The sequence below is a fragment of the Fusarium solani genome (genome assembly GCF_023522795.1).
Source record: "Fusarium solani strain SB1 chromosome Unknown bctg00000008, whole genome shotgun sequence".
In the NCBI taxonomy this organism is placed as follows: Eukaryota; Fungi; Ascomycota; class Sordariomycetes; order Hypocreales; family Nectriaceae; genus Fusarium; species Fusarium solani.
In genome coordinates this window covers 1774442-1790868 of record NW_027072148.1, presented here as the reverse complement: position 1 = coordinate 1790868, position 16427 = coordinate 1774442, and the positions used below count along the sequence as shown (strand labels likewise).

The 16427-nt window shown below is 54.1% G+C and overlaps 7 protein-coding genes across 7 annotated transcripts; 4 read left to right on the top strand and 3 right to left on the bottom strand.

Moving 5' to 3' along the window:
• Window positions 1-118: 118 nt before the first annotated feature.
• On the top strand, window positions 119-782 carry MRS44_012613 (uncharacterized protein; the record flags this gene model as incomplete). Its single annotated transcript, XM_065618857.1, has 2 exons — window positions 119-166; window positions 270-782. The coding sequence occupies 2 exons, from the start codon at window positions 119-121 to the stop codon at window positions 780-782; spliced, it is 561 nt and encodes a 186-aa protein (XP_065474929.1).
• Window positions 783-1487: 705 nt separating this feature from the next.
• MRS44_012612 (uncharacterized protein) lies at window positions 1488-2900 on the bottom strand (the record flags this gene model as incomplete). The annotated part of the gene is made up of 2 exons (XM_046269417.2): window positions 1488-2621; window positions 2697-2900. 2 exons carry the CDS (start codon window positions 2898-2900, stop codon window positions 1488-1490), a joined length of 1338 nt encoding a protein of 445 aa, XP_046132933.1.
• Window positions 2901-3951: 1051 nt separating this feature from the next.
• On the top strand, window positions 3952-4425 carry MRS44_012611 (uncharacterized protein; the record flags this gene model as incomplete). The annotated part of the gene is made up of 1 exon (XM_046269419.2): window positions 3952-4425. The coding sequence occupies one exon, from the start codon at window positions 3952-3954 to the stop codon at window positions 4423-4425; it is 474 nt and encodes a 157-aa protein (XP_046132934.1).
• A 2291-nt stretch (window positions 4426-6716) lies between these two features.
• On the top strand, window positions 6717-10049 carry MRS44_012610 (uncharacterized protein; the record flags this gene model as incomplete). Its single annotated transcript, XM_046276096.2, has 2 exons — window positions 6717-6793; window positions 6845-10049. 2 exons carry the CDS (start codon window positions 6717-6719, stop codon window positions 10047-10049), a joined length of 3282 nt encoding a protein of 1093 aa, XP_046132936.2.
• A 490-nt stretch (window positions 10050-10539) lies between these two features.
• MRS44_012609 (60S ribosomal protein uL4) lies at window positions 10540-11803 on the top strand (the record flags this gene model as incomplete). The annotated part of the gene is made up of 3 exons (XM_046276097.2): window positions 10540-10744; window positions 10894-11044; window positions 11101-11803. 3 exons carry the CDS (start codon window positions 10540-10542, stop codon window positions 11801-11803), a joined length of 1059 nt encoding a protein of 352 aa, XP_046132937.2.
• A 459-nt stretch (window positions 11804-12262) lies between these two features.
• MRS44_012608 (uncharacterized protein) lies at window positions 12263-14410 on the bottom strand (the record flags this gene model as incomplete). The annotated part of the gene is made up of 4 exons (XM_046269421.2): window positions 12263-12923; window positions 12977-13336; window positions 13397-14060; window positions 14215-14410. 4 exons carry the CDS (start codon window positions 14408-14410, stop codon window positions 12263-12265), a joined length of 1881 nt encoding a protein of 626 aa, XP_046132938.2.
• A 518-nt stretch (window positions 14411-14928) lies between these two features.
• MRS44_012607 (uncharacterized protein) lies at window positions 14929-16326 on the bottom strand (the record flags this gene model as incomplete). Its single annotated transcript, XM_046269420.2, has 1 exon — window positions 14929-16326. The coding sequence occupies one exon, from the start codon at window positions 16324-16326 to the stop codon at window positions 14929-14931; it is 1398 nt and encodes a 465-aa protein (XP_046132939.2).
• Between the last annotated feature and the right edge of the window lie 101 nt (window positions 16327-16427).

Sequence of the window (16427 nt, the reverse complement as noted above, 5' to 3'; positions counted from 1 at the left end):
AGGAAGTTGACTTTTACGAAGGAGATGGAGAAATTGGATGAAGAAGAATAGAGCTGATCAAAAACACAATCGTAAGATGTGCTTTGTTGCTCGGTGGTTGCTTGGAAATCCACTCGAGATGCCAGCTTGCAACGGAATGGCCCTTGTAGGTGAATGGACCGGTGAGGTAAGCGGGACGAGCTAAGGCAGGGTGAGCTCCCGCCGCTAGCGCTGCTGTCGTCACCTTGAAAGGAACACGTGATACAAGACACAGCTCTGATCACGTGCAGGATGCCCCACGCTCACCCTCGTCTGGGCTGGGGCTGCGGAGCCCTCCAATCGGTGCGCGGTACGTCTCGTTCAATTCACACAAAATTTCCCGCCGAATTTCAACCCTCGCGAATTCAACCATCCCGCAAACTCCAGCTTTCGGTCATCCCCCCAAGCACCGCAACCATGTCTCACGAAAGCGTCTGGAACTCGCGCCCCCGAAGCTACGGCAAGGGCTCTCGCAGCTGGTACGATTTATCTCCTTCCTCCCCGGACGCGAAAATCCCCAAGCGACGGGGGGAAACCTCGATGACAATGCCCGCCTCGAACGAAAATATGCTGACATTCTCTCGCTCTGTAGCCGCGTCTGCAAGCACAAGGCCGGTCTTATCCGCAAGTACGACCTCAACCTCTGCCGTCAGTGCTTCCGTGAGAAGGCCAAGGACATTGGCTTCAACAAGGTGAGTTTCGAACGAACACGATATTCCCCTACCCAAGGGGTCCCGACAATAAGAGGCACGAACAGAGACTGACCGATCGTCTCTACAGTACCGATAAACGATCATCATGACACCAAGTTTTCTCGGTTAAGGGGGGGTTGTTGAGAGAGAACAAGTAGTGGATGGGGGAACTCTCGGCAGAAAGTCAAGGCCTTGCGCACAAAAAAGCACTCGGAGGGCGGCCGCTTGGAACAGGAGTTTTATGGCTTGCTTGGGTCCCTTAGGAAGATCGTGCGTCTGACGAACATCCTCCGAGGATAGACGAATACCATTGCATTGGACCTCACATGTCGGTGTGTCCGGACTATCCTCGTCTGCCAACATGACTGGATTACGGTTATGAAGCGTGTCGGTTCATTGTGAAGATGAGAATCAATACACATGAAATCGATTAAACTCCCTGTGCCCATTGGCTTGAAATGCCGGGTCGGAACGATTCGTTCACGAAACAACAATTTTGAGAAACATCACCTCACTCACAAAACCATCACTTCAACGAAAAAATTCAAGTGCTAGTTTTACATGTCTTATTACTGCCTCCCCAATTTTGTCTACATTACAATCGTCAAGACAACGGGAGGAAGCAGAGCGGAGATCTTTGAGCCCCCCGGCCGTACCTAGATATACAAGAGCCAAACTGGACTCAAAGTGGGAGACAATGCCCGGTTTCACATGAGCGCCATAATTCGTACACTACCCCAAAATTTTTCCTCTCCTGTCTATAACAACACCTCTCCCTTACTTGAGGATACGGGTGCAGAGACCGGTAGCGACGGTTCGGCCACCCTCACGGATGTTGAATCGCTGACCGACCTCAATGGCGTTGGGGTGGCCCATGGTGACGACCATCTCGGTGTTGTCACCGGGCATGACCATCTTGCTGCTGGCGTCCTCGGTACCCTCGGGGAAGGTCAGGTCGATGGACTCATCAGCAGTTCGGAGGTAGAGCTGGGGTCGGTAGTGCTCCTGGAAGCCAGTGTGTCGGCCACCCTCCTCCTTGGTGAGGACGTAGAGGGAAGAAAGGAACTGAGTGTGGGACTTGACAGTGCCGGGGGCGCAGACGACCATACCACGGCGGACATCCTCACGGCGGACACCTCGGATGAGGAGACCAGAGTTATCACCAGCCTGGGACTGCTCGCAAGACTTCTTGAAGGTCTCAATGTCGGTGACCTTGGTCTTGATGACCTCGTTACCCTTGCCGACGAGCTCAATCTCCTGGTCGCGCTTCAGGACACCACGCTCGACACGGCCAGAGACGACGGTACCACGGCCGGCAATGGAGAAGACATCCTCAACGGACATGAGGAAGGGCTTGTCAAGGTCACGCTCGGGGGTAGGGATCCACTCGTCGACGGCGGCAAGGAGCTCGTCAATCTTCTGGCTACCAATCTCAGGGCGCTGGTTCTGGAGGGACATGAGAGCAGAGCCCATGATGACAGGGGTCTCGTCACCCTCGAAGCCGTAGGTGTTGAGGAGCTCACGCATCTCCATCTCGACGAGCTCAAGCATCTCGGGGTCGTCGATGGCATCGACCTTGTTGACGAAGACGACAATCTTCTGGACACCGACTTGACGGGCGAGCAGCAAGTGCTCACGGGTCTGGGGCATCTGACCGTCAGAGGCAGCGACGACAATAATAGCACCGTCCATGTTGGCAGCACCAGTAATCATGTTCTTGATGTAATCGGCGTGACCAGGGCAGTCGACGTGGGAGTAGTGGCGGTTGTCGGTAGAGTACTCGATGTGAGCAGTGGAGATGGTGATACCACGCTTTCGCTCCTCGGGAGCCTTGTCAATGGCACCATACTCGAGGAAGTTGGCGAGGCCCTTCTCGGCCTGTCGCTTGGTGATGGCAGCGGAGAGGGTGGTCTGGGAATTATCAGGTCAGCCGAGGTTTTTTTCTCCGCAACCAATTGATGCGGTGCGCTGCAAGTAGATTCGTACCTTGCCGTGATCGACGTGGCCAATGGTACCAATGTTCACATGGGGCTTTGATCGCTCAAAGACGGCGTATGTGCGGTAGAGGTTGAGGACGCCAGAGGCATTCTGCTTCTTGAGGGCGGACTGGAGGGGGTTGATGGGAGCCGCCTTGAGGCCGTGGCGGGCGGTGCGCAGGAAAGGCGCAAGAGATCGGAAGGCGGTCGACATTGTGACGGCTCTGGGTATAATAAAGACCAATTGCGAAAGGACGAGAAGGAGATGGAGAGGAGAAGGGAGAAGGAGGGGAGAAGAGGGGATTCAGAACACGCGGTGGTGCTGCTGAGGAGGAGATGATCGGGTACGAGGCTTCGAAAATTTCTCGACAGCAGCTCTGGTCGCTCTTGCCCGCTCTCGAGTCTCTTTTGGTGGAGCCGACCAGCCGCTGGCCCAGGGATCAAGGCATCCAGTCAGAGGTGAGAGCTACTAATCAAGTCACGTGGAGCGCATCTGGCATTGGATCATGACCAGCTTCAAGATGCGTGTAAGAGAGGTATTTGTGAGTTTAGGACATGCTGAAGGGTGGATAGTGAGGTTCGAATGCCTTTATTTGCTCGAGGTAAAATTCGTGACATAATTCAGTAGTGTTGGCGTTCATGTTGTGCAAGAAACATTCCTCGTTGCGAATGTATGGGTGGAACTTGTAACTTTCACTTTACACGCTGTCGCGACGATCAACAGCATCTAATAAGACTGCCTCGGTCCAGCAACCATGTCAATTCCACTTATTAAATAACTCAAGAGTGTCCGTAATCAGCCAGGGACAAAGCGCTTGAATTGCGGTGTTTATTGTTGGCAAATTGGCCACCCCGTTCCAGAACAAGTCAATGTGGCCAGTGGGCGCCGGCTCCATCGGAGAAATCCAGCCAAAAAGAAACCTCCCGACTCGCGCGCCATATAAAACCCTGATGCTCCAACACTTCATCTAAGCTCAACCATCACCCAAACATCACGAATCTCACTTAATCCCTCATTGCCTCGATCGCAAGTGAGGCTTCGACGCTTCTCTTCCCTTTTGACTACACCCGAAGTCTCAATTTTGGCGCATCTGAGCTGTCTTGTCGACACGGTAGCTTCAGCTTCTCGGCTTGATCAAAGTTAAGCTCGACATCAAAACAATCTTCTTTCATCAGGGTCACGTCTGGGAGCTTAAAATCGGGATAAATCTCAAGACACGTCAACATCTACAACTTACGACCTCATTTTCAACACACCCTTCACAATGGATCCCCTGGCCCAGCAGCAAGAGCAGCCCGCTCAAGACGACATTGAGCTCAACCCCCTGGGCAAATTCGCCGCCCAATTCCTTCAGTATGGAGCCAACGCTTCCAACAACCTCTCAAACACCTTCAACAACATGACGATGCAGTCCTGGATCCGCCTCGTCGTCATTGTCGGTGGCTACATGCTCCTCCGCCCCTACATGATGAAGTTTGTCACCAAGGGCGCCGTCAAGAAGATGGAGGAGCAGGACGAGAGGGAACAGCGCAAGGCTCAGATCTCGCCCAATGAGCTGCGGGGCCTGGTTGAGGAGGAACCTGAGATTGACGAGGAGGGCGATGGCACGGGTGCCGACTGGGGTCAGAAGGCCAGGGTGAGGCAGAGGACCATGCTCAAGAACCTGCTTGAGGCCGAGGAGCAACGGAGACTCGAGGAAGAGGAGGACAAGGACATTGCAGACCTTCTTGAGGACTAGGATGTGCACCTGTTGGGGCTTTTCATTCTTGGGCACTGTACGGAACGACTTTACTCATGGGGTCAAGACTGGATGGAGCAATGTGAGGGAAGATACCACTAATTATCCTTTACGTGCTGGCGCAACGCCCGGTTTGCACACTGTATCAAATCAGCTTGGATTCTAGGACTTGTTATTTTTAGGAAGCTGAATGAGGCCGCCAATGTGTTTTGCCTGTGACGCCAAGAGCTGTATCGTTGAATGGTGAAGAGCCTGGTTGCCTGTATATGCTGTACGACATGCCAGACTGACCAATAACTAGCACAACTTTCACCGTTTTTGTCAAATTGCTGCTCTCGATGAATCTCTGGAGAACATTAAGAGTGATATCGGGGCATTGAAGATGAGACAAGTTATAGGTTCCCATGATTATAGCATGATGAAGGAGGACCGTAAATACTACTGAGGTCTACAGTCTCCGATCTAGCCCTTGCGAATAGTTTGAAAACCTGCTGCCCGCCTGCTTGGACCCTTGTGATTTACCAAGTACCATATCATGGTGCCCAGTGTCTCAAGTTGCCTTGGGCCTCGTGGTCACATATGACGCCCGGTACCGCTGATATGCCCTTGACTGCATGTCTGACTGTGTCACAGAATTGAGTAGAAATATGGCTGATAATGTCCTAGCAGTGTCTTAAGTCCTAGGATGCAATCAAGCCTTCTCCTAGGCACATGTGGCTTTCTCTTCTGATTGGAATCATGTTATCGAAGCCAATTTCAGTGATACTCGTCATGATGGCCTTGTGGCGAGTTACGGTAGAATCCTTTGGAAGCCTCCCAGGGAATAAAACAGCATCAAAGACCTCACAGATACATATGCACATTCCAAAGAAGCCTCCAGAAGTTGCACCGTCCTGCCCGATTGTGGATCGTCTCCTGTGGGACCATCATGAAGATGGCTTGCAGGGCCTCATGATGGCGCTTGAGTCAAGAAGACACTGGTACATACCTCTCTCTACCTTGAGTATCAGCTTATGGCTTAGATTCCAACTTGGAATGTATAAATAACATTACGGAATTATACAGTACTGCCTTCTACTACAGTATCTATTTCTGTCATGTTCGTATTTTTTGTGAATTGTTGCAACGTAAAGTAGCAGTGCCTTTGATAGGAGTTATAAGTACTCTTTTATTTCGCGAGGATGGGTCCCACAACACAAGTAAATATCCTTGACCGCTGGGCAGATCTCTGTCGGTACCGTCACATTTCATGACCTGGGATTGTCTGGGAATATCATCGATTTGCTAAGTCAGCTCACCGTATATGCGCTGCTAAGACTCAAAACCTGTTGGCGGAATTATGGCGTGTTTACCAGCACCCGCCATGATCGATGGACGGCCGTTGAAGCGGTGACGACTGTTATGCCACACACTCGCTCCCGTCCAGCGGGTACCAGCCCCGAACATGATTGTGCACCCGGCCATGCAGTATCAGCGCTGGAATGAAGTTCAAGTACTTGCAGCCCGAACATGATTGCTGCTGTGATAGGTAATACTCTGTAACTGCCGTAAAACTCTGTGCGATGGCGCATTGCTGCACTAGAGGCTCTGGAGGTTCGCCGAGCAGGGTATTCCCCAGAGCACATCACACAAACACATGATGCAGGCGCCAATATCGGTACATTTTTTCTTAGTTTGTTCCCGTGAAAGCCATCGGCATGGACCAGCCGTGCAAAGCAAGACGTAGGAGGGGCAACCTGGCGGGGCGATTGGCGGGCTTCACAGGGCCAAGAACGAGGAGGGGTGGATGCCCAGCGACTCCGAGGTACATGTGCTTGGCTGGGCCGTCGGGCGTGGCATCAGGTACCTCGCCGTTGTGCTATGTCATCCCTCAAGCAGGAAGGCAGGTTGGGCCCAGCTGCGCCCCAAGACGTCTCGGGCTTGCTCTCGCTCACCTTTCTGACGTCGTAAACCAAACAGATCGTCTCTTTATTCCGCCTCCTCCTTATTGGGCTTTTTGTTCCGTAAAAAACCTCCTCCCAAGTTGAAGGGGCCTCCGAGTCGTGTGCAGTGCTTCTTGCGACTGCTCTGCTGCTTCCTATCATCGAGCGCCGCCTGGAGGGTGCCAGCACGGCCTGTGCGACACCGAGACAACAGCCCGATCAGAGCAAACAAAACATCAGCAACCAGCCCGAACTCCAGTTGCCCTCTTTCCACCTTCTCATTCCCGCCGGCGCATTTCCTGTCCTCTCTTCTTGGATAGACTATAATGATTTCTTGCCGTTCACACGAATAACGAATAGACACGCACCATGGTCGAGTCCTTTGACATTCAGAACCTCCTCCAGACGGGGTACTTTACAACATCCCGGGCCAAGAGCCCAAAGCCGTATGCCCTCTCCGCCAGACAATCAGATTCCCCGCTTACATGTCTTTGCAGGCAATCATCCGCGCAGTTCGAAGCTAGTTCCTACTCCAAACCTACGTCGTCTTATTCCTCGTCCTATCAGTCGTCCTACCAACAATCCTCACGACCGTATTCCTCTAACTCGTCGTCGCGTGCGCCAAGGGCCCGCCCGCCGCCACCTTTTGTTGAAGATGAGGCAGCCTCACTCAAGAGAGAACATGGGTCATACTATGTCAAGAACCCAGAGGACGAACCTCCGTCTCGGGGAGAAATTGACCAGGCCCCATTGATCATGGAAGTTCATGAGTACAATCCAGAGCGTCGTTTCGTCATCTTGACAGGCTCGTCGAGTGGATCCGAAGGCGGGGAGACAGAGCGGAAGACAGTGCCAGTGCAACCACGACAAGAGCGTGTTGAGAAACCAGCGCGTGTCGAGAGACCAGAGCGACCAGAACGACCCGAGCGATCAGAGCGCATTGAAAAGCCTGAACGGGTTGGGAGATCTGAGCGAGTTGAAAGGCCAGAGCGAGTTGAGCGATCCGAACGAGCTGAACGTCCAGAACGAGTCGAGAGGCCTGCACGAACTGAGAGGCCCGAGCGGGGCGAACGAACAGAGCGGATTGAACGAAACGAGCGACCTGAACGAAATGAACGGGTTGAGCGAAACGAAAAACCGTCCAGCGATACTCATGCGGACACGAGGGCAAGTCGACGATACGACACCAACCTCAACACCGGTGCGCCAACAAGCAGAGATCGCAGCAGGCCTCCATTGGAGAAGCGCCGAAGTCGGCAAGACCTGCCCCGACTTGAAACTGAATTTAGGGACGACCAGCTGCCCGAAAAGTATCGTAGTCGCCCATCTGCTGCAGCAAGCAGCCGACCAGATCAGCCTCCTGTGCGACCACCAAAGATTCCAATCGACCCACCACTTCCACCTGAAGTTATCAAGCATAGCGCAGGCGGCCGCGAGAAGGCCTATCATAGTTATGCGCAGCCTCAGAGTTCCAGTCGCAGATCGCCAACTCGACCAACCTATTCTACCAATCTGCCAGATGACCGACGATATGATGGAACTCATACCCGCACCTCTTCAACTGCATCCACCTCCAAGCGCTCAAACGTCGAACCTGAGAAGCCAACTCGACCGCTTTCGAAAGACAGGGTTGGTGAAACTCCTTACCGCAGCGAATACGTACCACCCAGGACCACCAAAAAGGAGAGGTCGCCCTCATATGGGCGAGCAGACCGAGAGGACCTTAGCCGGGCTTCGACATACCCCTCTCGAGAGACAGCAACTCGTCGAGATGACCGTCGAGACGACAGACGCGATGACCGACGTGACGAACGCCGAGACGAGCGTAGGGATGACCGCCGTGATGACCGTCGTGACGATCGTCGTGACGGCCGTGACAGCCGCGATAGTCGCGATGACCGTGGAGATGACAACCGCTCTGGTGATGAGCATCCCAAGGGGCCACGAGAACTCCACGCACGGCGGAAAAAGTCTGTCGTGCTTCAGGACGAACGCGACTCACAGTCCAAACTCGAAAAAGTTGACGCCCCTACTGGCCCCAGGTCTGGACCTCGATTACCTATGGTGCCTATACCAATCCCGATTCCCTCTGGCTCGAGCTCAGCCCCTTCAGATGACTTGCCTCCAAACCCGCGGGCTGCAGCAACTTTCCCAACTGCTGGAGACTTAGTCGCGAGAGATTCGATCACAAGAGACCCAGTTGCCAGAGATCCAATCACCAGAGATCCTATCACTAGAGATCCAATCACCAGAGATCCTATCACTAGAGAGCCTATCGCTAGAGATCCTATCACTAGGGAACCAATAACCATCCCCAGAGAGCCGATTGTCAGAAGCGAGCATGCTCTCCCCGAGAGGCCCAAGAACGAACTCCCCTATCCCGTGGACGACGACCCATTTGATCCTCTTGATCCCCGGGGAAGCATTGAACGATTCAGCAGGCCACGATCTCGCTACGAGGTAGACCCGATCGTCTCTATGCCTGAGATCCCGATACCTGTCCCTATCGGTGGCCCTGAGACACCCCTCGAGATGAGACCTGCATCAGCCATACCGTCAAGTGTACGCCCTCCTCTCTCGTCGCAGCCATGGCAACCACCGGCTTTCGATCCTAATCGAGACGGTGTTTACCTGGAGAAGCCCGTTGGTGCCGTTCGGCGACACTCGGAGCATACAGAAGCGACCGGTGTCACCACGTTCCCCGAGTGCCGGCGCAAACATCCTGTAGCAGGCATGGTGGACTGGCTCACGTTGCCACGGACAGACTTCAATATCTGCCCGGACTGTTACGGTGCCGTCTTTTCGAAAACCGAGTACCGAAACCCCTTCCAACCCATGCTGCGCCCGACAGACAGGCCTATCGCCTGTGACTTTGGCGTTGGCCCTTGGTATCGCATAGCCTGGCTCCTCACCCTGAAGAACAACTTGCCAGACTTGCGGTTGTTCCATGATGTTGCCAGCGTCATCTCTGATACTAAAAACATTCCATGCCCCGGTGATAGGACAACTACTCGCAATTGGCTGACGCTTTACAATCCGTACACGCGACAGCTTGTCTACGATTTCACCGTTTGCCCCCAATGCGCCAGGATCATACAGGCTTTGCTTCCTAACCTTACTGGCATCTTTATCCCCCTTGATTCCCGTTCAGAGCCGACAAGGGGCCTTTGCGCAATGCGATTCAAGCCGAAGCGGAAACGGTTCGTCATGTATTTCGACGCCATGGAGACCACCTCGGATCAAGCCCGTCTGGAACACGAGGAGCCAGATCTCAAGAGTCTTGCTCAAGAGGTGGAAAGAATGGCTGCCGTCAGTGAATGCCAGGAGGATACACCCATCCACAACGGGTACTGGCATACCATGCAGTTCCTCCGTCAGTTCTCTGTCTGCGGCGAGTGTTTTGATGAGGTCGTCCGGCCATTGATCAACGACGACAACGTGATTGCTCGCAACTTCTATATGAACCCTCAGAGGTTACCAGTGGCAACATGCCAACTTTACTCTCCCAGAATGAGGGAGATCTTCCAAAAGGCTTGTCGTTGGAATGACCCCAAGTACCTAGAAAACAAGGTCATCGAGCGGATGGATATTGAGGCTAGGATTCACGATAAGTTGGCCAAATTGGACAGGTCAGGAAACGATGAAGAGTGGGTGGATGAACAGGTGGACAAGTTGATTCAGGAGTGGAAGAGATGGGAGTGATGAACTATGGGGGGACGGTTTGGGACGGGGCGGCTATCTGCATCTTGAAAATACCTAGACTAGGCATAATGACGACATGCATGTACGTATAATAAGATGAAGCAATTGCACGGTTACTCTGTAAATATGATAAAAGGCCTATGTAGAATCCTGGCCCCTCGAAGTTGTATGAGAGGTCGATACAGACTAAAGCATAATGTCCATTTTCACGTTCTCTAGTGGGGTTGGACTGTGGTGTTTGTGTTAGTGCAGAGCAGGGGAGCTCCGCGGTCACGTGCCACTCGCTAGGGCGGAGTTGTCGGTGGGGCTTAGGGTCCCGCCTGGCGCCCACCAAAAAATCGATGTGAAATTTATCGCGCCCGAATTGCAACCTCCCACTCCATCACCAATTTCGACGCCGCACGACGAACAAGGTGAGACTTGAACATCTTCCCTTCCAGACCTCAACTGACTCAATTAACCTCACCAGGTCCAAGTCCCAACCTTCACAATGGCTTCGCGACCTACCGTCTCCATCATCGGCAAAGATGGTGCTCCCACTGGAGCTACCCACGCCATTCCCGCCGTCTTCACCAGCCCGATCCGACCGGACATTGTCCAGCAGGTTCACACCGGTATCGCCAAGAACAAGCGACAGCCCTATGCTGTGAGCGAGAAGGCTGGTCACCAGACCTCTGCTGAGTCCTGGGGAACTGGTATGTGAAGAACTTTTTTTTCGACTTGAAGGAATTGGAGGGGAATTTTTGTGGGCGCCAGGGCATGGATAGCATCCACGGGAAGAGGAGATGCTTCAGGAAACCACCACGACAACGAGGGAAACAGCTGCTAACAGGATATCTCACAGGTCGTGCCGTCGCCCGTATCCCCCGTGTCTCTGGTGGTGGTACCCACCGTGCTGGTCAGGCCGCCTTCGGTAACATGTGCCGTTCCGGTCGCATGTTCGCCCCTACCAAGATCTGGCGAAAGTGGCACATCAAGGTCAACCAGGGCCAGAAGTGAGTTTTTCTCAGTGAAAAGATGGTTGAAGGAGCGAAACTAACATCGGAACTAGGCGATATGCTGTCTGCTCCGCCCTGGCTGCCTCTGCTGCCGTTCCCCTGCTCCAGGCCCGTGGCCACCAGGTCAGCTCCGTCCCTGAGGTTCCCCTGGTTGTCGACTCCGCCCTCTTCGAGGGTGCCGCTGTCGCCAAGACCGCTGCCGCTCTCAGCCTCCTGAAGGCTGTCGGTGCTGGTGCCGATGTCGAGAAGGTCAAGAAGTCCAAGAAGCTCCGAGCTGGCAAGGGCAAGCTCCGTGGCCGCCGCCACCGCCAGCGACGTGGCCCTCTCGTCATCTACGATGCCGAGACCGACGGCAAGGAGCTCGTCACCGCTTTCCGCAACATCCCCGGTGTCGAGACCTCCCCCGTCACCGCCCTCAACCTCCTCCAGCTCGCCCCTGGTGGTCACCTCGGCCGATTCATCGTCTGGACCTCTGCCGCCTTCAAGGCCCTCGACCAGATCTACGGCTCCACCACCGAGGCCTCCACCCACAAGCGTGACTTCCTCCTCCCCTCCAACGTTGTCTCCCAGGCCGACCTCACCCGCCTGATCAACAGCTCCGAAATCCAGAGCTCCCTCAACGCTCCCAAGGGCGAGGCCGTCACCCGACGATCTGCTGTCCAGAAGAAGAACCCCCTCAAGAACAAGCAGGTCATGCTTCGCCTGAACCCCTACGCCTCCGTGTTCGCCCAGGAGGCTCAGAAGAAGCAGAACTAAGATTCTCGACTTGCTGGGTGTGCAGCAGGCTGGGAGGGAAATTGGTGACGGGTCTGGCATGATTTGATATCGAGGCGTAATGGCTTCTGGAAGGTTGAGCTCTTAAAAATGAATCAGAGATTTGATATGAATTTCAGCCTAGACTCGGCATTGGTTCCGTACTTTGATGTTTGTAACGATTGAGCGTTGTGAATTGCGTCATTTCTGAATTATTGGTGTGATGTGATGAGAGATATGTGAGATCCAGTGTGACTTTGTCCTAACACACGACATGTTGATACACTAGGGTTGTGAGGTTATAAGTCAAGCAACATCTCCCGATGACATTTCCTTACATGGAGTTGTCAGTCATTCAACACACAACATACACACATTGAACAGCTTTGGCATGTCTTAAGTATCGTATTCAGTATCTTGGCATAAGTACTTCTACGAGTTGAGGTTATTTTCCTTTTCCGCTTACAACTCCGCAATCAACTTTTCAATCTCAGCAACCTCAGTGATTCTAAAGAAGTTCTGAACCGACTTGGAGAATCTCAACGAGCCAGCATCAATATTCTCGTCGCTCTCGGCAGCAAAGCACAGTCTCACGTACTTCCAGCCGTGCTCAGCCAGAATCTCAGGGGTGGCGCTGAACATGCCTCCAGGGCTGCCCAGCACCAGGTTGGGAGCCTGGGTGCTGTGGATGAGGAACGCCTTTGCCAGCTCTGGCCCGTTGATGACGGGGACGTCGGTGCCGCGGGCGTTGAAGAGAGGGTGTTGCTCAAAGTGAATGCGTAGCCAGACAAACATGCCTCCGCGAGGCCAGTCGAACTCGAAGAGCTTTGTCTTGGTGATGACGTCCCAGTCCGAGTCTGGTTTCTCAGGGGTCGACTGCTTCAGCTGGAAGGCGTTGTCCTCGAGGATTGTGCACATGCGTGTCATGCGGCGCTCGTACTCGCCACGGAGACCTTCGAGCCAGCGCACCCAGCCGTCGAGCTTCCAGCCCTTGAAGTTGGCCTTTTCGGACTCAGAGAGGGCGCCGAACTCTGCCAGGGCAGAGGAGTGTGGGCCAAGGAGGACCTGGGCGATAAAGGCTTGGACAAAGCCTGAAGGTTGGCTGGTGCTAGCCTCGGTGATTCTATCATCTGTGTTAGTAGTGTCTCAAGGTTGATGAGAACTGCAAGTGCTTACCGAGTGATTCTTTCGATGATAGCAGGCTGGGCCGTAACATAACCCAATCGGCAACCAGGGGCAACCGTCTTGGAAAAGGTATCGAGGCGAATGACACGACCGTCAACATCAATGCTCAAGTACGAAGGCACGAGCGAGTCGATAAACTCGTAGCCAGACGTCTTTGCCGGCGTGTGCGTCTCGATATGTCGAGGTGTCTCGTGGCCCCTGAGTCTAGCCTCGTGAACGGCGGCCGAAGGGAATTGAAGGTACCAGTAAGGGTCATCTTCCACAATGATGATGTCGTATTTGCTGGCGAGGGCGTAGATCTCCTTTCTCCTCTTGATTCCCAAGACACCACTTGTGGGGTTGTGTCCCATGCTGTATCATCAAAAGTCAGTAATTGAGTATTAATCTGGTCAAGTGTTTTCAAGTACTCACGTCACCGTGTAGAGGAAGTGTGGTCGTCGGCCATTTCGAGGATCCCAGTTATCAAGCACATCCCGCAGACCTCCCGGTCCCTCCACCAGCATACCCTCACGATCCAGCTCGACAGGCACAACCTGAACTCCAAGAGGCCGAGACTGTGTAAGAACGTTTCCGAAAACGAATGTCTCGCACAGCATGCCTGGCCGCTCAGTCACAGGGTGGACTCCCTCATACCAGGGGTCGACCAGGAGCTGGAGCACCTTGGAGAAACCGTCCGTTCCGCCGTTGTTAAGGATCACATCCGCGCCACCATGATAAGGAACGCTAGGGTGCAGCACTTCATTGGTGAACTGCTTGACAAAGGACAGCAGAGGTGGGTAGCCAGCAGCGAGGCCATATTGGAGAGCGGTCGCGAGATCGATCTTCTTGGTGCGGTCCGGCTCGTGGAGGACCTTGGGAATAGTGATGTGTGCTGTGGTTCCCTTGTAGTCAGGGTCCTGGGGAGCGTTTCCGTTCTTTGAACCGTTGGTCTTGCCATTGGAATGGCCGTTGGACGATGCCTGGTCTAGTTGCTGCTGAACCTCGGCGGGAGTGTTTGGCGAGGGCTGCCACCGCTCAGGGGTTGCTACGTCGGCTTCTAGTGTATCGTATGGAAAGTATTTAACATTGGGCATTCCTATCAAAGCATCATGTCAGTTTGCGGAAATACAGAGACAAAAAGGTTTGGTCGGAGGTAACGGTCCAAGCTCCGGCATGATACCGGCCCCGCTCCGCCCCGAGATGCCGGGCACGGGGAAGAAACACTCGCAAAACACTCGCAAAACACTCACCTCCAGAAAAGTTGCTGATACCAGGAGTCTGGATGAACCTGTAAAAAGCCTTGATCCTGCTCTGGACCCGGTTCTTGGTGACCTGCGAGTAGTGGTGCGACAGGTCCTTGGGGTGAGGCAGGGCCTTGAGGGTCGCCGCAGCCTGTGCCGCAGCAGCAGCGGCAGCAGTGGTATCAATGCTTGCAGAGGGAGCCATGATTGAGGTTCTCTATAGATTGGCGACTGTTGAAGCTGAGATCCGTGATACGATTATGATGAGAGATCACGAGAGGTGAGGGCCGTTCTCTTCTTCAAGTACAAGTCCACCCTTGAAGGTCTCGGCAATAGGATCCTCTTGTTAATCGTATCCCCCGATGGCGGCATCGCGCCAACTATTACAAATCCAACAGCAACCCCCGTCATTCTTATCCACCATCACAACATCGCTTCGCTGCACCATTCGCACTCCCCCATAAATTGGTTCTTTTTCCCCGGGGGGTTTATCGGGCGTAGAGCGGGATGGGCCAACCACTGCTCGCGGATGCATCTTGTTTGTTGTCTGCGCCCTTCAATGAAGGCGCACGACGAGGATGGATGGGTTGGAGAAGCGGATCTTATATCGTAAAACGCAAAACGTCTTGGCCTTAACAAATGGCGAAATAGTCTATCCGGTCCTTTTCTCTCTCGGCTTCTCCGTTGCTTGCGAGCCGTTTCGTTTCCTTTACCCTGCCACGGCTACGGCCCTGGCTGATAGTGAAATCCAATCTCCTCGAGCGTCTGCGCCGTGCAGCCCAGCTGCTCGAAGCGCGCCTTGGCCTCGAGGAAGACGCTGCGCTGCCACATGTGCTCATCATCCCACCGCGGAGGTTCCTTGCCCAGCCGCTGGGCTGTCATGACCCAGTCATGCAGCTCATTGATATAGTGACCGTCCCCATCGGGACCAAACACATGCAATGCATCCCCCTCCTCCTCATGCTCTAGCGCCTGGCTCCACGCTTCCATGGCATCTTCACTAGGCAGGTTGAGGTTGTTGGACCACACCGCCGAGAAGAGTGCTGCTTGGCTCTCACAGAGCGGCCACGGGGCTGCCTTCATGTTGAGGCCAGGGAAAACGAGAGTAGGATGCTGGATGTGAAATACATGCTTGTACAACCCGTGAACACCTCGTCCTGTAGTGACGAGCTTGTGGTTGAGATCTGGGAGGAAAGGAAAGCCATAAAGAAAGCCAGTGCAAAAGACAATGGCGTCAACGTCCCTCTCGACCCGGCCATCCTTGAAGCGGACCCCCTTCTCCTCGATCAAAAACTCGTCAATCTCAGCCGCTTCTTCGCAGCCTGAATGGGCTAGCCTGTCCGGGGCAGTAGGATGCCGCACAGATAAGATGGCTGGCTTCCTACACTGCTGGTTGATCTGCAGAGCAATGTCCAGACCGGAGGGGCCGTTGCCAACGACAATGACCTTTTCATCGTTGAAAGGATGGGGAGTGCGGTACTGCTTCGAGTGGGTGATGACGCCGGGATATGCCTCGTTGAACTCGGCGAGGTTCTTCATGTTTGGGATGAAGGGGATCGTGTAGTGGCCGTTGGCGACGACGACAGCGTCAAACTCTGTAACAGTGAGGTTGCCGTCGACTGTCGACTGCGCCTCAACCTCCCAGCTGTCTCGACCATTCTCCTGCGGCTTCAAAGTCACCCGGTTGATCCGCTGACAGAAGCGAATCAGGGGCCTGACGTCCTCAGCGTACTTGAGCAGGTAGTCCTGGATCATGGTCCGTTCAGGAAACAGTCTGGCATCGTCGGGGAAGGCCTGGCAGGAAAATCTCATCACAGAATTGGGGAGATTGGCGTGAAGCTGCTCGTACATGGGCGAGGTGAAGATGGGTGCGGCGCCCTCGCACCAGCGTATAGGCTCACTGGGAGGACAGAAGGGGTCCTCCTGGGGAGCCGGGCAAGTTCCTGGAGCGAGGCCGCTGTAGTTCCAGATGCCACCGACCTCATCCTGCTGCTCAAAGACGACAATATGGTCAAAGGACCCCTGCGCCGTGAGGTATTTGGCAGCCGACAGGCCAGCCGGACCAGCGCCAATGATGGCGATCTTGCGGACGTCGAACGACGCCGGAGGGTAGGAGCCCATGGTTGCAGCAGCTGTTAACAGACACAGACCAGATCACAGCGTCCTGTTGGTAGCGGCTCTTGCTTGTCGAGGTAGTGTTGACAAGATCAATTCGCCTCCGT